The sequence below is a fragment of the Trachemys scripta genome, chromosome 4, assembly GCF_013100865.1.
Source record: "Trachemys scripta elegans isolate TJP31775 chromosome 4, CAS_Tse_1.0, whole genome shotgun sequence".
Classification (NCBI taxonomy): domain Eukaryota; kingdom Metazoa; phylum Chordata; order Testudines; family Emydidae; genus Trachemys; species Trachemys scripta.
Window position 1 is genome coordinate 28,586,494 of NC_048301.1, and position 22,960 is coordinate 28,609,453.

Here is a 22,960-nt window from a genome sequence, read left to right on the forward strand (position 1 = left end):
CATAAACGTAGCCTTCTCCATGATCCAACAAAGCACTTAAGCATGTGCTTAATTCTATCCTTATTCAAGTAAAGCACTTAGGCACATGCTTATCTTTAAGACACACAAAAAAGAGTCATGAAAAGCGACAGCTTTCTGCAGAAAAATTTGATTTATTTTTTTTTTTTTGTTAAAAAAAATTCTTAAAACCAAAACATTTTCAGCCAAAACCCAAAATATCTGGATTCGGATTTGCTACTGCAATACCTCATGGGAGGTGTAGTTCAGTTGCCTCATGTCCTCATTCTCCTTTTGGGGCTGAGTTCCCAAGCCGGACTTCATATCCCATGATACATCATGGCTGTGGGACTCCTATAATGTACTGCCTCCTCTCACCCAGAGGGAAGACAATGGTGCATAATAGGATATGTAGTCCGACCAAAGAGCCTGGACAGGAGAGGAGACTGGGAGCATGAAGCAACTGAACTACAGCTTTCATGAAGCAGCACAGTAGCATACCAAATTTAAATATTTTGGTTGTTGGGTGAAAACTAAAAATGTTTTGCTTTTCTGGCATTCATTTTCCATTTTCCGACAACCTGTTTATTGGTCAGCTTTTTATATAGTTACCAAATATTCACATTGAAGTAGGTCATGGCACTGCAAAAAGTTTACCATTCATATTTTATTCATATGTCCCAGTGTGCGAAAATAATAAAGAGCTCCCACATCCTTTGCTTTTTAAAATATATTAGTTTTAGTATAAATGTCATGCACATTTTGTCTCCTATTATTGCTAGTAAGCAATATGAGGCCTGATTTACCATTGCATTACTCCACAGAAATCACTGGCACATCACTGATCTAAAACTGGAGTAATGCAATGGTGAATTGGGCCCATCAACTTTGACCTTTTTTTATATAGTTTACCCACTTTCTCTACTCTCTTCGTCCTTTTTTTTGTGTGTGTGTTTAAGCTCCTTGGTATAGGGACTGCACTTTCTACTGTTTTTGGAAATCACTTAGCACACTACTAGTGCTACCAAAAATAACAACAACTGCTGCTCTTTTATAGTACCCTTCCCCCTTGAATTTAATTTAACAAAGCCCCAATCCAGTCTTTCTAAAGCACAATTTACTCCATGGAATTAAATGTCACATAAGAAAGAGTGTAATATAAAGTAAGCTAAGGGATCAAGCAAAAGATTCATTTTTCAGACGAGAAAATTTTGATTTACACAAAAACTTATTGAGAATCAGCAATGGCATTGGAAGGGAAATCCAGAAAAGAATACATGACAATTTCATGAAATGTTAATTAAGTCCAACTTTTCCTATGAAAGGTGTGTTTTTGTTCTTTGAGCATTTTCTTAGTCTTATGTGATAAAACCAGTCAACAACCTAACTTTGTTCTATAGAAGATAATATAATAAATACTAAGTTTAAATAAAATAAATAGTACATAAAGGTATTATTTATATTGCATTAGTCATTCTAAAGCATCAGAAACAAATATGAAAACAATAGAAGAGAGATAGAGAGAGCTTGGGGCTCACATTTGTCATAATGATTGTCAACATTCTGTGCAAAAAACGATAATAAATCTGATCACTTGATATGATATGAGGCAGGCATGCATATTTTTGTAGTAACTTCTCATGAGTTCTCCATTTTAAAGAAGTTGCTGCTCTCTGTTCCGCAGTCGTTAGTGCTGGAATCAAGTCAGGGACAGTCAATAACTAAAAATATAAAATAAAAGCATTAAAAATTTAAAATCTCAATTTGTTATGACACAGTATTAATTGAAGCCTAAAAATTATGTTAATTTAGAAATCGACAAGACTGATTTGTTTCTATTTTAAGATGATAGCCTGTGTTTTTGCATATGCAAAATCCATTTATACAGTCATGATTTTATATGGCCCCCCAGCAATGGACAAACTACATTAATAAATTTGTACTCACAGCATGCCCGTGAGGTAGGGTAGTATCATCCCCATTTTACAGATGGGAAAACTGAGGCATTTGCCCATGATCACAGAGGGAGTACGTGGCAGAGCTGGGAGTAGAACCCAGGTCTCCCAAGTACTTGTTCAGTACCCTAATCACAAGGCCATCATTCCTCCTAAAAGGATTAACAGTCTGAAAGGGCAGTTCTACATAAAGTTACCCAGATGTGCATGCAAATCACTATTAGACATATACAACTACAGTACTTTGACTATGAAACCACAAAGATGCAATTACACAACTTAGATGCAACTTAGCAACTATGTTTGAAAATTTGATCCCTTTTGGAAACTTTGTGGTTATTTATTCAGAAAGAAGGTATGTGTAAACTGAAAATTTTTGCATTGTACAGAAGGGCCTTACATCTATATAATTATCTCTCCCTCTTGATATGTATATAAATAAACAAACAAATACAAATGTCAGTTTGCAGTTTTATAAGAGTCAGGATCCGGTCCCATAGTCCTTCTGAAAACAGACTCTCGGTGATTTCAATGAGCATTACATACGTGAAACAACTTCAGTACTTACCTTCTTCATGTTTAAAACTAAACTACAAAACACAGGTTGCTTACCTTGCTTTCTGATCCACTGTTTTCTCCTCCAGTAGTCATAAGTTCAAGAATTTCAGGAAGGTGACTTATCAGTGCATCTAATACCTATTTAAAAAAATGTTGGATTAATCATATTTGTAAATTTACTTGGCCTGATTCTTCTCTTGCCCAAGTCTGACACTGGTAAGTCCCTCCTGACTTCAGTGGTGTTACTACTCTTTTACACCAATATAAATGAAAGGAGAATCAGGTCCCATTATTTGTTCTGATGATATTACTAAGATCATACCCATAATACAGTCAGATCTTTTAAACCAATGTATTCACAATATAAAATATTAAAATGTAACTATCTGTCTATGTACCTCAGCAGTTTCGTAAGACAGTTTAGTAAGAACTTTATCAGATATGAAAGCAAATAAATATATTTTGGACAATTTTTGCCAGACAAAACTTAAAACTCTTTTTTTATCCAGCTTTAGCAAAACTGCACTTTAGATAGAGTAAAATATAATACACTGGAAATGCAGAATAACATGCCATTGAAAGCTTGGGGCATTTAAAACTAGACTAGAAATAACACTGTTAAGCACACTGTAGGGACAACTCCTAAATTGATGACTGATGGTTTTAGATCCTCAATTTTTGAGTGCCCAACTTGAGACATCTTAAAGGGGCCTAATTTTCAGAAGTGCTGAGAACCTGCTTTATGAAAATCAGCCCCTTTTAAGGTGTCTCAAGCTGAGCACCCAAAATCCATATTCATTTTTCAATATCTTGACCAATGGCCCTATACAAAACAAAGTGGTCCAGATATTGGAATAATTCCACTGAATTCAAAAGGAGTAGTCACATGCTAAAGATGAGAGTTGAAATTCCTTCAGTTTTTTACTGCATTGGGGCTGAATTGCTTTTTTCTTATTTAATCATTTGGCCATTTCAATGGAGAACCAAAAATCTCACATCATCTTTGCAAGATGATTAAGTATTTTACACATAGCAAAACTGAGGCACATGAAATTTAGGTAAGTAGCCCAAGGTTACACAGAAAGTCTGTGCCAGACCCTGGACAAAAATCTAGGTCTCCTTTCTATAAGTCCTGTCCCTTAATCACAACACTATCATACCTCCTGTTCAGTCAGAGAAAGAAAAATAACCCAAAAACTTGAAACCTCTCCATAATCTATGTATCCTGAAAATTATTCGATTTACATGTAATTTTATTAATGAATCAATCTAGATAAGTTACAGGGGCAGTGGAATCTGGGTTGGGGGGGGCTAGCGCCCCTGCAACAGAAATATTATTGTTTATCTATGTTTCTGACCCTGCATATCCTTCTTAAGCAAGTTGTTTTGTGAGCTCAAGCCAGGCAGGGCTCCAGGAGTGCAGAGGCAAGAGCGAGACCCGGAGGGACTCGAGCGGCTGCTGCAGTGCCAAGGATTGGTCTGGGGCGCAGGTAGGAAACCAGGTGATTAGGCTGGGATCAGCCACCTCTGGTGCAAGCCACTGGGCCCCCACTTCCCAGCCCGGAGCCAGCTGCTCTTCTCACTCCCCAGGGAGCACACTCACCCCATTCCCATTCCCACTCCTTCCTTGATGGTCTAACTATTCCCCACGCTCCATGCAGAGCATCTATCCTGAAACCCCAACTTCGCCCCCCTCCCTATACAGAGTACCCACCTGGACTTCCTCTGACACTCCGACTTCCTCCTGCTCCTTGATTCTCCCCATTCTCCATGCTTAGTATGCTTAGATTTCTGTATGTACCTGTATGTATGTATCCATTCAAAGAGAACTTCTGCCACCTCTGATAAATTATACCATGTTCAACCAAATTTTAAATATGTTAAAAACAGGGGAGGGTTATTGACTTGAAATATCCCCCTATTTTTTCCCCTTTTATTTTCCAACAGTCATCACCTTCAAAAGGCACCAAGATAAATCTGTGTCTAAAATGACTCCTTGAATCTTTATAGAAAATGTGAACCAGAAGTAAAGCTTTTCACTTCAAACATTCATTATATTGGTTTATTGTATTGTTGGTAAGCATTATTAATGTAACCAACAAATAAAAAAGAGCAAATAATATATTACCTCCAATGAATCATCCTGTAGTAGTGTTACCAGTTCTTTATGTATTACATACACACCCGAATCTAAAAGCTTAGCAACCTAAAAAATGACAGTAAGACAAACAAACAACAACACACTTTAGTTTCATGGAAATACAACAGTTAAAATAGCTGCATTTACTTTTCAATACGGTTTGACTAGAAATATGAAAGTAGGGATGCTGAACAAATCTCTAACATCCACAAATTGCACTTTAAAATTGTTGAGGTTATGTACTTTCCTGCCATTAGCATATAACATTGCTTTTATAACAGCATGCAAAATGAACACCAGGCTGTTGCATAACTATTAAACATGCCATTGAGACTGGGTTAACAAGAGCTTCCTTTTCTAATGTTTATATTCCAAAGGTTTTTTTTTTTTTTTTTTTTTTTTTTTAAAGGTGGCCTGCAAATACTTAGAGAAACATTCCGGGCTTTTAAAACAGCCTGCTGCATGCTCCAGTAACAGAGGTAACAGAGTCAGACAGCTGAATTGAAGAAATAAAGGTTGGTTTGGCATCAGCTATGGGCCTTAAGCCTCCCTAATCTTTGCTATTTGAGGTTTTCACTTCATAAACTCCAAGGCTGCTGGCACTTTTGATTAGCATGCACAAGTCACATTTAAAGTTCTGCAGTAAGCCTGATGTCAATGTTAAAACAATCAATAACAACATATGGCAACAAACAAGAGAAAAGTGCCAAGAAATTGGACTTCTCAGCCATGTGGGGTAAATCATAGCTTCCTTTGGAGATACTTGATACTCTTTAATCATTTTCTTTGTTTCACTTAGCTCATGCTAACAATCTGTTTACCTCCAGCTAAGAGGAAGGATATAATTTATTTTAGGAAATGGCTACAGAGTATATTAAATCAGAAATATATCCAACTAGAGTTGAGCATCATAAATTACTGATATCTGTGTGACATTTGGCTGACTAATTACACTGATGACATGATAATAACACATTAACATACCCTAACTGTGCACAGCATTTCAAGTGTAATCTCACGAGTCCTTTTTACAGGGCTAAAATAATCTTCTTTTATTTATTCAAATATCATTTTAAAGGTGTCTGGGGGTAGACACATGAAGTACAGGATTTTGCAGAATTATATGCTACTTATACAATTTCGACTACTAGCTTCAATTATCTCCTTCTACGGCAATGTTGTGTAGAGGTTAAAGCAGGGAGTCAAGACACACTGGTCTTATTTCTAACTCTACTAGAAATTCACCGTAACACCTTCAACAACCTGTTTAATCTCTCAGCCTCATTCTCCGTTGTTTATAAATTGGGGACAGTAAGAGTGAGCCCTGGGTTGTTCTGAGGCTTACAGTAAAGCTCTGCAATCCTTGGATGAAAGTCACCATCTAAAGAGTATGGATTATTATTAAATTGAGGAAGGGGATTTTACATTCATTTGTGCAATTCATTCCATTTAAAAATCATTAATACCTACAAAACCACGCCATCTAATATATTTAATAAAACAGTACAGTGCAGCTTATACAAAACCAAGCAGTTAATTATAATATACATACTTGTTACATTTCTATAACTTTCTAACTGTTAATATTAAAATTCAGTCAATGTTTTGCTTAGACCTGGTGCTTACAATGTCTTCCACACACTGTCAACGAAGCCCCAAATCCTACAGTCCTAGAGGATTGCAGAATTAGATCAAATGCAGCATATTCTTTTCTCACTTTCTCTCACTCATGTCTCCCTCACATACCATCCTTCTCGCTTTTTTTAAAATCTACTCTCTCCCCACTGGTTTGGGATGTGTGTGGGGGATTGAGGGGGAGGAGAAGAATTCTTTCCCTTAATCCCACTTATTTCTCCCAATTCCTGTCCTCTGGCCCTTTATCTCCAAAATTTTGGATCATACTGTTTATTTACACTACTTTAAATTTCCTGTCCTGGAGTCTTTCCGATCTGCTGTCCTCCTAATCCACCACACCAAAACTTCCCTCACCAAAATCAATGACAACCTCCTTCTAGTTAAATTTCCAGTCCCTTAAAACATATTTAAAAGGTGTGTAGTGGATTATAATTATATATCAGAAGACTTTCAATAAATTGAAGAATTTTAGCAAATTTTCCAAAGTTTTCTCACTGAGGCACTCCGTAGTTAAAATACAACAAATGTCAATTTAAGCAGACAAGTATCAAAACCACATACAATATTAAAAAGCCAAAAAAAAAAAATCTGAAGTACTAACAAAAAAACTTTCTGGACTTACTTCATATAAGCCAATAGCCATAGTGTATCTGACTGGCACTTCAGGGTCATGACAAAGACAGAAAAATGTAGAGTATAGTTCCAAATGGAAGTTTTTCGGATCCACAAAAACAATCATGGCCTGTGGACAAATAAGATGGAGTCTTTAATCCAAATGTACACATATAGGGCCAAAATGTTTGGGATTCCAGCTACTGGACGGACCACCTCTTCCTCTGTGTGATACCACTGCTGCTGCAATCAGCAGGACATTTGAGCTAATACACACTGATTTAAAAATGGGGGAGCTGCTGATAGGACATTTTCTGTGACTGGTCCTCAACTCTGGAACTCTCCCCTACCCCCATGGTCTGATACAATTTGGATCAACTAACTGCTGGACCTGCTGCAAGGCTTCTTCTGAAGAGACAGATTGAGAAATACAGGATAGTTTGCACAGGAACCTATTATTTCATGATGAGTTAACTAACGGGCAATCTATATTCTGAGAGATTGGGTCAGTTCCAGGAGGGCAGGAAAAAGTCTTGGTATTGTGAATATGGATCCTTTAGTTTTACATATTTTAAATTATTCTCTAAACAACTAAAACCTTCAATTGGAGCTTTTAAAAACACATAAATAAATTACATGTTTAGCCAGCAACAAAGCCAATCTCTGAAATTTTGGCTACCATTGTGTATGCACAAAACATGTATTTGCTCAAGTAAACCAGTAGATATCTAATTATGTACTTTGTGCATATTTTAAGCCAACTTAAAAAAATGTGGCGGATAAGGTTGACTACAAAGAAATGTTCCTTTAAATATAAAGGATACCTGTAAACATTCAAACTAGAAGGCAGATTAATAGAAACAATAGTTTTAAGCATAAAAGCCTCATTTCTATATATGTGAAAAGACCTTTTATTTAGCAAATACATGAGGATTCATGAGTTAGACACATATCTAGCTCACTCAGAGCTAAATCCTGTGCCCCTTGGAAAGCCAGTTGTGCAGAATGGGTGGGAAGGTCCCAGCTATGGAGAGCTTACATAACAGCTGTTCTTTCAATGCCATTGTACAAGAAGCTTTGAGGGAACAGTATATGTGAGAGATCTTTGATGACAGGAATGTCTTGGTCAAAACTCACCACTGGTTTTCTGTGATTTGGGGATGAAGATAAGTCACGGAATCTGTGACTTCCATTGACCCCTGTGATATTTTCAGCCCCAGGGCTCCCAGCCAGCCTCCTGCTCCCCCCTCCCCCTGTAGCTCCCAGTCCCCTCCGGTGACAGGACCCTGCAGCTCCTGGCTGCAGTGGGCGGACCCTGCAGCTCCCAGCCACAGTGGGCAGTGGGGACCCCTCGGAACTCCCAGCCGCAGTGGGGGATGAGGAGATCCCATAGCAGCTCAGCTCCCAAAGGCGACAGGGGACCCCAGAGCTCCCACTCACCGCAGGTGGCAGGGATCCCCCCAGAGCTTCCTGCCTCTGCAAGCAGCAGGGGCCCCCCAGAGCTGCTTAGCTGCCGTGTGGGGGGACCCCAGAGCTCCCATTCACTGCAGTGGCAGGGGACCCCAACACCTAGAAGCGATGGGTGCTGAACTCATCTCTCTCTCTCTTTTGTCAGGGATATTTTTAATGAAAGTCCGGCACAGGTCATGGACTTCCATGAAATTTTGCTTATTGCCCATGACCTGTCCATGACTTTTACTAAAAATATCTGTGACAAGAACTTAGCTTTACTTAAAGCCTTCTTGGAGAATCCCTGCACTAAGTCAATTTAATTTTGCTTTGCACAGGAGTTCAGATTTGGCTCACAATATACTATATGGTAACAGATTTTACATCTTACATCTATTCCTGTTTTGTGGCTAATGTGCACAATGTAAGTTTTATAAAATAGTAGTTAACTTACTGGAAAGTTGTAAGCACAGTTCTTCCTTACTGATATATACTTCTTTTCTTGCTCTAAGGTTTGAAGTTGTATCTGATTATCATTGTGTCCATTTTCCTGCTGTAAGCCCAGTGTGCAAAGTTTCTTGTAAAATTCCAAAAATCTCAAGTGTTGCTCTGGAGTAAAAATTCCTTTAAAAATACAACACTAATACTTAAGTTTTTTGCTACAGAATATCAGGGAAAAAGCTAACAATATCCAACAACTTGAGTTTATTTCCAGAGCAATCAAATAAACCATTTCCCCTATTCATTCTCATATAATGACTCCAATAGGAACCATTTCCTTATTGCAAGTGGTAGGGAGAAATAGTGATTACAGAAAAATTAAACCTACCCATAGAAGAAGGAATCTTCACTTCTGTATTTTAGAAATATATAATTTTTAGAATATTAAGGGTTTCATTTGGGAGGATTGTGAATATATTTTAAAAGTGGTAGGGTCACATTTATTCCCCTTCTTGCCTCCAAATCCTTGAACACCACCACCATTCTCACTGAGCTCAGGCAAAGCCCTCTGCACAAATTAAGCCTTTGGGACCTTAAAGGTTTAAGTAGCATGGAGGGGTTTATCTGGGCCACCTGTAGTACAGTGAATTTCACCTTACACTTAAAGGATCAATGGGCTGGATTTCCAGTTTATAGGTGTATAGGGATCATAAAGTTAGAGGAGAAATCCCATGATACAGGACCAGTTTAGAGCTAACCTAAGTGGCCCTACACTGCCGTAGCCTCATAGGCCTCAGTGCAGGACACATGCTGGTGGTGCAAGGGGAGCATCTGTACAGCTCACTGCTTTGAGGATTCTGAGCTGCAGATTCAGCCCCGAGAGCAGCCAGGAATCCAAGTGGTGCAAAAGTGGCATAAAGCCTCCTTTGCTCCCATTTCTTCCTGGGCTAACCCCTTGTACTGTGTTTGAGGAGACATAGCACAGCATCTAGCACCTTATTACTAATATCATGCCCTATTTTCAAAGGTTTATAGTTTAACCACAACTAACACACTCACTTCAAGATGAAATCTGCAACAAAACTAGGCATCAAAACCAAACAATGAAAATAGAGAAAATATTAAAAAGAAAAAAGATAATCCAATCTTTATGTTACAGATGGTTTCAGAGGGTTTTTGTACTCTGAATTATCATTCCACTTGATAAATGTTGGCTATCTGGACATTTTCTAATCTGTATACCTCACAATACATTGAGTCACTCTGAATTTATAAGAATCATTAAATCATACCATATAGTCCATTACATAGTTTCCCTAAATGGAAAGACAAAGAAACAAGAATCGATTCATCCACTTTGAAGGATTTTTCACAGAATGATTTCACTAAAGGGAGAACAGTTTGACTTCTGTCATCTGAAAAACAAAACAAATGTGTAAAGTTAGTTGTTCATGCTCAATCTCTTGAAGAAGAGCATATGTCCCTTTCATGATAAAAATGTCAAGGTCCTTTAAAGTGCAGCTGGGATTCTTGTTTAGCTGACACTCATATTTTAATTAAGTAAGAGTATGAGTGAAATCTATTTATTTTAATGTAGAAGCTTGTGAGGCCTCTATGGGTCACCTCCCCTTTTCTAGGGAAGGACCCTCATTTGTACAGGATGGGACAACAAAAGCTCTCCAAGCACAGGCTCTGACCTGCAGTGTGTGGGGAAGTGAAGAAGCACACCCATCTTCTCCTCCACCAACACACCTAGTAGCCAAGAGATAGAGGGAGAAGATATATGGTGAGCAAGAGGATAAAGGGAGAGCTTGTCAAGGTGAGACAGTGCAAGTTCTGCTACCTTGGATCTCAAGGTCAGCTAGAAATGAAGCTTTTCAACCTACTGAGCTCCCACCTATTTATCTGCAAGGCTGTGCATAACCTCTGACCACTCTTTAACCCCTTTCCAACAGCCAAAACAGCTGTTGCAGCAATAGTAAGTAAAAAACTTCTGTTTGAAGTGTGAAATTGATAGTCTCAACAGTTTGAAAATAAATCTACTACTGTATCCAATGGTACAAATCATAGAAGATTAGGGTTGGAAGAGACCTCCGGAGGTCATCTAGTCCAATCCCCTGCTCAAAGCAGAACACCAACTAAATCATCCCAGCCAGAGCTTTGTCAAGCTGGGCCTTGAAAACCTCTAAGGATGGAGATTCCACCATCTCCTTAGGTAACCCATTCCAACAAATGCTATCTGTTAAACAATCCAATTGCATTCATTGATATTCTCCCCAAACTATCTGCTTTTCATTATGTAGCTTTCCATATGGTTTATATGTTGATTATTTTGATAATTCGTCATCAACTCCTTGTTAAGTAAATATTTGCTCCTCTCTTATGTACCAGGAAGATGCAGTAAAGTCAGAAAAACAGGAGTGGGAGTGGGAGCTGTTGTGCAAAATACGGGGCTGCTAATGAAGATAAACAATTGAACAGCTCTGAAGAAAAAAAAAGAATATCACTATATACAGTACTAACTGGTAAATAATGAACAGTGATTATAACAACTGCTGCATCACACAGACATATTAGGATACTTTTGCATACTCTCTATGGGCCAGGTTTCTGCCCACTTTGATCTTCTGTACCTCTCTGATGGTGAAAAAGCAGTGGAGATTATCTGCAACTGTAGAGCCAGTGTAGCTGGCTCCTATTGCTTTCCTTAACCCAGCAATCTTCAGTATAGGGAACATGGCTGAAAACAGTGCACTTCAATTAACCAAGATGCTCCCATGGAGACAACGCCAATTGTTGCTGGCTAGAATACGTGCAATTCAAGCCTCTCCAGCTTCTGCTGAGGCAAAGCTGGGAAGAGAATGATGGATGCATAACTGGGCCCCCACACTGAGCCAAAGGAACTTAACAGAGAATCTGGCTCTACTTTCCTAAAGATACAAGATCACATACCCATGCATTATGAGAAAGAATACTGCATTTAAAATATCATTTCAATATTCTTTTCAACAAGTCTTTTCCTGAAAAGCTGAAACATGAACACTGTCACACTCTGTGCCTCAAAGAGACACTCTGTACCCCATATTCTTCATTGGTGATATAATTATCACATGTTCTGTACAAAGTATGCCTTGTGAGGTATCATTTTAAAAGTCTTTATCTGTTGAACATTAATATCCTGTTAAGTTGTATGTGCTATCATTGTATATGAAGTTTCGCTATGTATGTGCCACTGAAACATGTGAGGTTGGGAACACCCACAAGCAGCCTTTCAGGTACAACCATAAAATGCCAATCAACATTGATGGCCCATGGAGAAGAATACAAACACTCACAAGGATTACCCCAGGAACTGTGAACAATGGAAATCTCTCAGAGACAGCACTACACAATGGGAACTGTTTGACTCAGATCACAGCAAAAGATCTTTCCAGCAAGATGGAAGAAGCTATAAAAAGGAGAACTGACATGACCTAGGCCTCACTGCCCATACAACACAACACCTGGAAACACCTAAGGAACAGAGACTGAACTGAGGGAGCAGGGTCCCAGGCAGGAAAGAAGGAAGCCTGCCTGTGTACGGAAGCTTGGTGGACTGTTTGTACTGTCTAACAGGGTGAGACACTGCTTGATTCAAATCCTGTCCAATTTAGAGAACTCAGATTGTTTTTTGATTTATTTCTTATGGTTATCTACTTTGATCTGTTTGCTATTACTTATAAATCACTTAAAATCTATCTTTCTGTAGTTAATAAATCTGTTTTATATTTTACCTAAAACAGTGTGGTTTGCTTGAAGTGCGTAGGGAATCTGCTCAGGAACAGGGGCTGGAGCATTGTCCTCTTCACATCGAGGAAAGGGCAGACTGGGTAATAAATTTATACTGGTCAGGCTTTTGACCAGGGCAAGACAGTACAGCTCTGGGGTCCTAGGCTGGGGAGCTGTGAAGAATTGGCTGCAGTCTCTCTATTGTTGTTTCATGCAGCGAATGGCCAATGTAACTGCAGCTGGGTGTTTCCCTGCCTGTGTGAGTGTCTGTGTGAATACAAGTCCTGGAGGGGACTGTAGCTTGTCACAGCATCACGGAGTTAGAGGAAGCCAGGCTGGTGAGACAGAGGGCTCAGTACCCCAGTTACAGGTTGCACCACAGGGGGAAACCCGTCACAAACACATGCTAAAAAGCCATACAAAACACCTGCATTAATTCTGTAATCAGAAGAAAAAGATTTTCACGGTACCAAGCACGTACAGATCTAAGTGATGTCAACAGGCGCTGCTGATCCTCAACACTTAAAATCAATGCCAGTGTATACAGTGCTGTGTATCTATATCATGTTTTATAAAACACAGAACAAGACTGGGTATTGCTTCAATAATTTACATAGTGTATCTGCCATACATGAGAATAAGATCATATGTCAAAAATTGCTATGCTCATTTTATTACTACAGACATAAATGGTGCATCCCTGGACCAACCTGGCTCCTTCATCCCAGACAGAATTCCACCAGCATAGGTGCTGGAACTAACAGTGCGGGGGGTGCTGCAGCACCCTCTACCTTGAAGTGATTTCCATTAAATACAGGGTTTACAGTTGATTCAATGGCTCTCAGCACTCCCACTATAAAAATTGTTCCAGCACCCCTGTCCACCAGTCAAGGTCAGATTTCATTTTCATCAGACACTCTGTAGGAGTGCCATTAGCAGAGGCTGCCGAGACAATGGTGCTGACTCAGCATGTCCATCAGCCACTCTGGACACATCCTGCCTGCCGGGCAAGCACTGCCTACTTTTAGAGTGTACTGATTTGTTGCATGGTCCCTGACAGACAGAAGATTGCAAGTATTTGTGCCACTGCAATCCCCCTAGTCTTAATCAGACTTTCTGTCAGCACAGACCCTGGACTGAATCTAGTCAATGGTCTCATTTTTTCTCACTGTTACATCAGTGCAAGCTTTAGAATGTACTTTGAGTAATGGAGAGGAAGCAGGGGAGAGAGAAAAAAAATAAAATCTAGAAACAAAATAGAGACTTTGATCCTCTTATTGCAATGGAAGTGTGGTAGTTAATTATCATTGCGGTTTTATTTTATGGGAATCACTTTTCTACAGGCAAGTACAGGCTGTAAGCATTTGAAAAAAAAAAAGTATCTGGTACTCCTGAGGGAGATGAAAGGCAAGATATTCCTAATGCCCCTCTCCTCCCACACAGCATATATATTTGTTCAGTCTCCTTAGGTTCTGGATAGGATGAAGACCCTCTTTCTTCTCTGGAATAAAGAAATACCAGAAATAGGAGCCTCTCCCTTGAACTCCTATGGTACCTCTTTTATAACTCCGAGATGAAGCAACAAAGGCCACTTTTGTTTGTAGGGCCTCATGAGAAGAGTCCCTGAAGATGGATGGGAAAGGGGAAAGAACGTGACAAACTGGGAAATATCTGTATTTTTTTATGAATATGGTGCATGCCCCTGTATGTTTGTTATGAGTTACTTGCTATGGAGTTAAATAGAAGGGGACAGTTAAAGGGAGAAATGAAATGAAATGAACAAGAAATGAAACAGTAGTAAAGACAGGACACCTGGGGTAAACAGCTTCAAAGGAGATAAGATAGCAACGGCTGGGCCATCAATTGGGAAGCAGGTATCTAGCTGACTCCATCCAGGCTAGAATGGTTTACTCTTCCCAGACCAAAACCTAGTATAAAAGGAGATCCTAAACCTTAAAGGTGCGGGCCTCAAGAGGGAGGCAGAGGGGTGAGTGGGTTATCGGCAGACTGAGTTAGACACCTGAACTGAATGAGAGACACAGTGACTGCAGCAAGCGGATTGGCTCTCCTAACCCAGAGATGGGAATATGCTGGACATACCTGAACTACAGATAGAGAGAAGCAACAGAGAGTCCTGTGGCACCTTTAAGACTAACAGATGTATTGGAGCATAAGCTTTGTGGGTGAATACCCACTTCGTCAGACGCATGTAATGGAAATTTCCATAGGCAGATATAAATACGCAGGCAAGAATCAGTCTGGAGATAATGAGGTTAGTTCAATCAGGGAGGGTGAGGTCCTCTGCTAGCAGCTGAGGTGTTAACACCAAGGGAGGAGAAACTGCTTTTGTAGTTAGCAAGCCATTCACGGTCTTCGTTTAATCCTGATCTGATGATGTCAAATTTGCAAATGAACTGAAGCTCAGCAGTTTCTCTTTGGAGTCTGGTCCTGAAGTTTTTTTGCTGCAAGATGGCTACCTTTACATCTGCGATTGTGTGGCCAGGGAGGTTGAAGTGTTCTCCTACAGATTTTTGTATATTGCTATTCCTGATATCTGACTTGTGTCCATTTATCCTTTTGTGTAGTGACTCTCCAGTTTGGCCAATGTACATAGCAGAGGGGCATTGCTGGCACATGATGGCATATATAACATTGGTGGACGTGCAGGTGAATGAACCGGTGATGTTGCAGCTGATCTGGTTAGGTCCTGTGATGGTGTTGCTGGTGTAGATATATGTGGGCAGAGTTGGCATCGAGGTTTGTTGCATGGATTGGTTCCTGAGTTAGAGTTGTTATGGTGCGGTGTGTGGTTGCTGGTGAGAATATGCTTAAGGTTGGCGGGTTGTCTGTGGGCGAGGACTGGCCTGCCTCCCAAGGTCTGTGAAAGTGAGGGATCATTGTCCAGGATGGGTTGTAGATCACTGATGATGCGTTGGAGAGGTTTAAGCTGAGGACTGTAGGTGATGGCCAGTGGAGTTCTGTTGGTTTATTTCTTGGGCTTGTCTTGTAGCAGGAGGCTTCTGGGTACACGTCTGGCTCTGTTGATTTGTTTCCTTATTTCCTTGTGTGGATATTGTAGTTTTGAGAATGCTTGGTGAAGATCTTGTAGGTGTTGGTCTCTGTCTGAGGTGTTGGAGCAGATGCGGTTGTACTTCAGCGCTTGGCTGTAGACGATGGATTGTGTGGTGTGTTCGGGGTGGAAGCTGGAGGCATGAAGGTAAGCATAGCAGTCGGTGGGTTTTCGGTATAGGGTGGTGTTAACGTGAATGTGGTGTCTAGGAAGTGGACCTCCCGTGTAGATTGGTCCAGGCTGAGGTTGATGGTGGGATGGAAGCTGTTGAAATCGTGGTGGAATTCTTCTAGAGTCTCCTTCCCATGGGTCCAGATGATGAAGATGTCATCAATGTAGCGTAGGTAGAGAAGGGGCGTGAGTAGACGAGAGCTGAGGAAGCGTTGTTCCAGGTCAGCCATAAAGATGTTGGCATACTGTAGGGCCATGTGGGTGCCCATGGCGGTGCCATTGGTCTGGAGGTATATATTGTCACCAAATTTGAAATAATTGTGCGTGAGGATAAAGTCACAGAGCTCAGCAACAACTTGTGCTGTATCATCATCACAGATACTGTTCCTGACAGCTTGTATTCCATCTGTGTGTGGGATGTTTGTGTAGAGAGCCTCCACATCCATGGTGGCTAGGATGGTGTTTTCTAGGAGATCACCAATGCATTGTAGTTTTCTCAGGAAATCAGTGGTGTCATGGAGATAGAGAGGTTAAGCCTAGGTAAGGAAATGTGTGTACAGGACTCTTAAGTTAAACCATTTTCCTAACCTTAGGGATGCCGGATGCTTGTACCCAGGAGGCCTGTCTCCTGGTGACAGCAGTGGTTATTGACCTGGTGGCCATCTCCGTGCATCCATGAGGAACTTGCAGAATTGTTTTTGCTTCCATCTGGCCTTCCTTTTTAACATTTTTCAATTCTTCCCTACTGTCCTGTCACAGTTTGGTTAAGAAGGTAGTCACTCCCTCCTAGGAAAGAAAATTATATATCATGAACAGAGCCTGACAGTTCATGATATTGAACTGTACTGAGGCAGAGGAATATGCCTAATGCCCAAAGAGATCCAGCTTCTAAGGATCTCTTTCTTTTGGTGCGTCCTTAGTGGTTTTCGATTTTTCTTGTACTTCTGATATCATCAGTGACCTGGATTAGGATGGGCTTATAAATATTTGTAGCTCTTCTATAATACTTGGTACCTATTTTCTACCCTCTTTGATGAAGGAGGGAAAGGGGCCAGGGTCTGCCAAAGTCTCTTCTCTAGTTTGAGTATACCCTCACTAATGGAGAGAGCAATCCTCGCTGGGACTGGTGAGCTCAGGATATCACAGAGTGTTGTTTTTTTCTGGATAACCAATGTATCTATGTCTAGGGTCTCTGCAATGAGGGTCAAAAGTTCCTAAATGTCTGAGATTGTCTGGTGCCAATTTGATTCCTTTGGTGTGGAAGGAGATTGTTGGGGTCTCTCCCTTGCCATGTCCACCTGCTTACAGAGAGGGACATCTGGCTCCAGCATGGGAGCTATAGCTAATGATGTTTCTCCTTCTTTGACATGATAGGTCAAAGGATGATCTGGTGCAAGAAACATGCAAATGTGGTCCTCAGAATAGCCAAGGCAGCATATTGTATGGCCAGGTTGAGGTTTGCCAGCCCACTGGTATTCGTGTTTTATTTGCCTTGACTAGGCAGCTGATAGTACTTCTTGTAGGTTCCTCTTCTGATCACAAGGGAGACAGGTCTCTGCTCGAAGGTGGTGAGAACAAATGGGCTTGGAGAAGATGACAAGCAGAATATTTCCTCAACTGGTGGTGTAGGGAAACCTTGGTGCCAGGGGGAAACTGCACTGAAAATGATCTTGCAACTGAGAATACATCAGGTGGAAATACCACCAGTATGTATCTCAGGATTGCAACAGGTTCAATCTTCAATGCCAGTCCTGATCCTTGTAAGGTGGATGATTTGATGTCAGCACTGAGGTTGGCACCAAGCCACTACTTCTTTGAGTTGTGCCAGTGGTTGAGCTTGTGTGTCCAGCTCTTAAAGCCATAGAGGGCTTAGAGGTTTTGTCTCTGGAAGACTGGTATTTCTGAGCTTCCTTGTGAGATGACCCCAAGGGATGTTCAGAGCTCCATTTCTGCCTGTGCTACATCTGGCCGTGCCTCTTGATGTGTCTTTGGCATTGGTGGTTTGGACACCGGGTCTGTTGGTAATGGGGTTGATGCCAAGAATGCCAGTCCTGACATTCTCACCTCCTTCTTCATTGCCTTTTTCCTGCTGCCAGACTCTGATGTGCGGTGCCTGCTTGAGGAGGCACTAACCAAAATGACTTTTTCAGTTCCAGTTTGGTAGCTGCCACTTCCTACAAGTTGGAAGCAATCCACATAGACTGCACTAATAGATGCAGTTTGAGAGTAGTGTGTCTGAATTTACAGGTTCTGAAGAAAAAGGAGTGGCAAACCAAACATCTGTCCAGGATGTGACTTCCCACCAGGCAGCACAGTCAGTGATTGTGGCCACGTGTAAGCAGAACAAGAATGTCACATCATGGGAAGCCGGGTGCCTCGAAGTCCACCATGATGATGGTGGTTGGAGCAAAGTGCTTGACCCCAGTGTATGGGGGGCAGGGAGTAGTTCATAGAATCATAGACTTTAAAGTCAGAAGGAACCATTATGATCGTCTAGTCTGACCTTCTGCACAATGCAGGCCACAGAATCTCACCCACCCACTCCTGTATCAAATTGTGGTTTAAAGACTTCAAGGTGCAGTGAATCCTCCAGCAAGTGACTCATGTCTCACGCTGCAGAGGAAGGTGAAAATCCCCCAGGGCCTCTGCCAATCTGCCCTGGAGGACCCCAAATATGGCGATCAGCTAAACCCTGAGCATGTGGCCAAGACTCACCAGCCAGACACCCAGGAAAGAATTCACTGTAGTAACTCAGATCCCACCCCATCTAACATCCCATCACAGGCCATTGGGCATATTTACCACTAATAGTCAAAGATCAATTAATTGCCAAAATTAGGCTATCCCATCACACCATCCCTCCATAAACTTATCAAGCTTAGTCTTGAAGCCAGATATGTCTTTTGCCCCCACTGCTCCCCTTGGAAGGCTGTTCCAGAACTTCACTCCTCTGATGGTTAGAAACCTTCATCTAATTTCAAGTCTAAACTTCCTGATGGCCAGTTTATATCCATTATACTGGCACTAGAAAAGGTTCAGAAAAGGGCAACTAAAATGATTAAGGGTTTGGAACGGGTCCCATATGAGGAGAGATTAAAGAGGCTAGGACTCTTCAGCTTGGAAAAGAGGAGACTAAGGGGGGATATGATAGAGGTATATAAAATCATGATTGATGTGGAGAAAGTGGAAAAGGAAAAGTTATTTATTTATTCCCATAATACAAGAACTAGGGGTCATCAAATGAAATTAATAGGCAGCAGGTTTAAAACAAATAAAAGGAAGTTCTTCTTCACGCAGTGCACAGTCAACTTGTGGAACTCCTTACCTGAGGAGGTTCTGTAGTCCTGAAGGCTAGGACTATAACAGAGTTTAAAAGAGAACTGGATAAATTCATGGTGGTTAAGTCCATTAATGGCTATTAGCCAGGATGGGTAAGGAATGGTGTCCCTAGCCTCTGTCTGTCAGAGGGTGGAGATGGAAGGCAGGAGAGAGATCACTTGATCATTGCCTGTTAGGTTCACTCCCTCTGGGGCCCCTGGCATTGGCCACTGTCGGTAGACAGGATACTGGGCTAGATGGACCTTTGGTCTGACCCGGTATGGCCTTTCTTATGCCCACATTGGTACTGAGCTTAAATAATTCCTCTCCCTCCCTGGTATTTATCCCTCTGATATATTTATAGAAAGCAATCATATCTCCCCTCAGCCTTCTTTTGGTTAGGCTAAACAAGCCAAGCTCCTTGAGTCTCCTTTCATAAGGCAGGTTTTCCATTCTTCAGATCATCCTAGTAGCCCTTCTCTGTACCTCTTCCGGTTTGAATTCATTCTTCTTAAACATGGGAGACCAGAACTGCACACAGTATTCCAGATGAGGTCTCACCAGTGCCTTGTATAATGGTACTAACACCTCCTTATCTCTACTGGAAATACCTCGCCTGATGCATCCTAAGACCGCATTAGCTTTTTTCACGGTCATATCACATTGGTGGCTCATAGTCATCCTGTGATCAACCAATACTTCGAAGTCCTTCTCCTCCTCTGTTACTTCCAACTGATGCGCCCTCAGCTTATAACAAAAATTCTTGTTATTAATCCCTAAATGCATGACCTTCCACTTTTCACTATTAAGTTTCATCCTATTACTATTATTCCAGTTTACAAGGTCATCCAGATCTTCCTGTATGATATCCTGGTCCTTCTCTGTATTGGCAATACCTCCCAGCTTTGTGTCATTCCCACTTTTTGTGCCAAGGTCAGTAATAAAAAGATTCAATAAGCTTGGTCCCAAAACCGATCCCTGAGGAACTCCACTAGTAACCTCCTTCCAGCCTGACAGTTTACCTTTCATTATGACCCTTTGTAGTCTCCTCTATAACCAGTTCCTTATCCATCTTTCAATTTTCATATTGAGCCTCATGTTTTCCAATTTAGCTAATAATTCCCCATGTAGAATTGTATCAAATGACTTACTGAAATCGAGGTAAATTAGATCCACTTTGTTTCCTTTGTCTAAGAAATCTGTTACCTTCTCAAAGAAGGAAATCAGGTTGCTTTGGCACAATCTACCTTTTGTAAAATCCATGTTGTATTTTGTCCCAATTACCATTGACCTCAATGTTCTTAACTACTTTCTCCTTCAAAATTTTTTCCAAGACCTTGCATACTACAGATGTCAAACTAACAGGCCTGTAGTTACCCGGATCACTTTTTTTCCCCTTTCTTAAAAATAAGAACTATGTTAGCAATTCTCCAGTCATACGGTTATTGAACCTTCCTTTTTCTTTTGAAAAGTATAATTTGATTGTATATTTTTGAAGACAGAAAAAAGAATTGTTCAATTAACTGTTTTCTTTTAAACATTAAAGGTTAGCAAACACTAAAAGAGAGTAACAGATTGTCACTGTTGGGTTCCATCTCGCTGCCACAGGGGATGAAAGGGAACTAAGGAAAGGCTGCACCTGCTCCATTTTTATGCCCTCCTACAGCAGCACAAGATGGCACAGGCACAGCCCCAACAGACACTGCTAGTCAAAAGACTGATCTCATTGCACATGAGGTGCATTCACCTCTACAGTAGGATCCACACTGACACATATTTGAAGAGGAACATTTGACTGTGATTTGGTACAAAAATCCATCTGTATCAACATTTGATGTGTCACTTTCCCCATGCAGCAAAACCAAATGTCTTGTCTTCACATTCCAGTTCTGCACAACTCTGCCACTGTCTACACATCTCACCTCCTCCCTTTTTTACTCCTTCTGCCTGATCTTCTCTCTAGTTAATATCCCTTTTAAATCTCCCTATTTTCATCTTTTTGCCTTTTCTTACTAGCCTTTATTCCTTGAATTCACTGCTTTACATTGTGTACCAAATGACTTCGCTGACCTCATTGAAGTTCCTCCTAAAACATACTGTTTCTGGTGAATGAGAGGTCATCAACAACAGAAGTGAGTTTAAGGAAAAAATTAAACAATATGCCTACACCATTTTGAACCCATTATCTGTATTACATACCCAACCTGTATTATCTGATTTAGGGCCAGATACTCATGGTGAGTAGTATCTCATTCCTCAAATGCTTCCAATGGAATTAGTGGGAGCACTCAAAGAATAAGGTACTAGCCAACAAGAGTAAGGATATCAGAATCTGACCCTGACAACGTAAGCTCCTGGGGCAAAGACTATGTATTTCTCCAGATTTTGCACAGTGTTGAGCGCACTTATGGAATTAAATTTATAACGATAATTATCCAACATTCCTATCAGCTGCTCTGAAGATTTTATTTAGCCATTTTATACCATCCCCCCAACACAGCATTAGATAATAAGGTGCGACAGCAGGCTCACTCCTACTTGAAAGTTAAGGTGCCCAAAATCAACCAGGGCAAGGACCATGCAAAAATAAAGGAACAAAGTTTTAAATAAAACAAAGTCAGATCCTAATGACATGGACAGAACATGGAAATTTAAACATAATTTTATCATCATCTACACAATGATAACAATGAAATACAATCAGACAGATTCTATAATCCAGAAAAACTGCTGCAGAATTGGGCTCAGTAGTTCTAAACTGACCTTACCTGCATCAAACATTTCAAGCAGATTAACTAAAGTCTCAAATGCTGCAAGACGCACACTGCTGCCTTCATCTCTCGCTAGTTCTACTAATTCAGGAAGCACTACATTTTTTGTTAGTTCTGTCCTGCAAAGCAAGCAAAATGGTTAGGGAAGACAAATAATGGAACAATGTTTACATAGCATCAAACCCAATCTCACCCAACATAACTTTCTCCTGAAGGCTGTATAGTTACTCTACAATTTCCTAATTAGGAAAAACTGAAAAAAACTGCAGGAAAACAAAAATTAAAGTAAAAACAAAACAAAACAACCTCCGGAGATTTTGTAGCCAGCTAAAAAACAGACTAAAGTTTAAAATACAAATCATCCCCTCTCATGACTAAAGAAAATTACTTAGCTTATCTCAAATAACAGATTTTTCCAGATTGCACTGTATGTACAAATAGCAAAGAGTTATGATGATTTAATGTGGGTCACACAGAAGAGTTCTCTGCAAGAGTATTCAGAAACTCTCACTGCTACAAAAGAGCAAGGTCTTAAATGTAAATGACAAAATATAAGCCATGACTACTGAAGATGCATGGGAATCACTTGTCCTCACTACATAAGATGGCACTGGCCAAAGGTAAGCCCTTCTACATGGAAGGCCTACTGCCATTATCTGGAGGAGTTGTGAGGCTGCCTGACTGGCTGACCCAATATCAGTGTTGGATTCTTCAAAGCCAGTTCTAGGGAAGTGAGGGAAGGGGATCCTTCTTTCCCAACTGCTAACAATATCTGTTGAAGGTAGTCTCGGCAACTTGAGTCTCAACATCTGCTACAGATTGGTATATGAAGGGCTGGAATGAGATTTCAATCTTTCATCAATTTGAAGATTGAAGGGGAAGAGACATTTTCATGGCATGGAATTTCATGGAATGAGATCATCTGTAGATGAGGTGGTGTGAGCAAAATGGGAGAGAGATCCATTTCCTTGCGCAATGACACTAAAGTGGGGGTAGTCAACATCATTTGGCATGACTGGGAAATTGTTTATGATTATGAAATAATGAGCATCAATAAATGGTAAAGAAAAGGAAT

The 22,960-nt window shown here is 40.6% G+C and overlaps 1 protein-coding gene across 4 annotated transcripts in view; it reads right to left on the bottom strand.

Moving 5' to 3' along the window:
* Positions 1–22,960, bottom strand: part of PPP4R4 (protein phosphatase 4 regulatory subunit 4) — a 105,219-nt gene that overhangs the window by 22,025 nt on the left and 60,234 nt on the right. For all 4 annotated transcript variants that reach the window (XR_004645436.1, XM_034768034.1, XM_034768036.1 and 1 more), the window contains 7 exons: positions 21,883–22,004; positions 10,080–10,202; positions 8,801–8,970; positions 6,908–7,027; positions 4,639–4,716; positions 2,565–2,648; positions 1,536–1,718 (listed from right to left, as the gene is read on the bottom strand). Coding sequence is in view for 3 of the 4 variants with exons in the window: in XM_034768034.1 (XP_034623925.1) it covers positions 1,536–1,718; positions 2,565–2,648; positions 4,639–4,716; positions 6,908–7,027; positions 8,801–8,970; positions 10,080–10,202; positions 21,883–22,004 (880 nt within the window). In the remaining variant the exon portion in view is untranslated. The remainder of the gene's footprint in view (positions 1–1,535; positions 1,719–2,564; positions 2,649–4,638; positions 4,717–6,907; positions 7,028–8,800; positions 8,971–10,079; positions 10,203–21,882; positions 22,005–22,960) is intronic.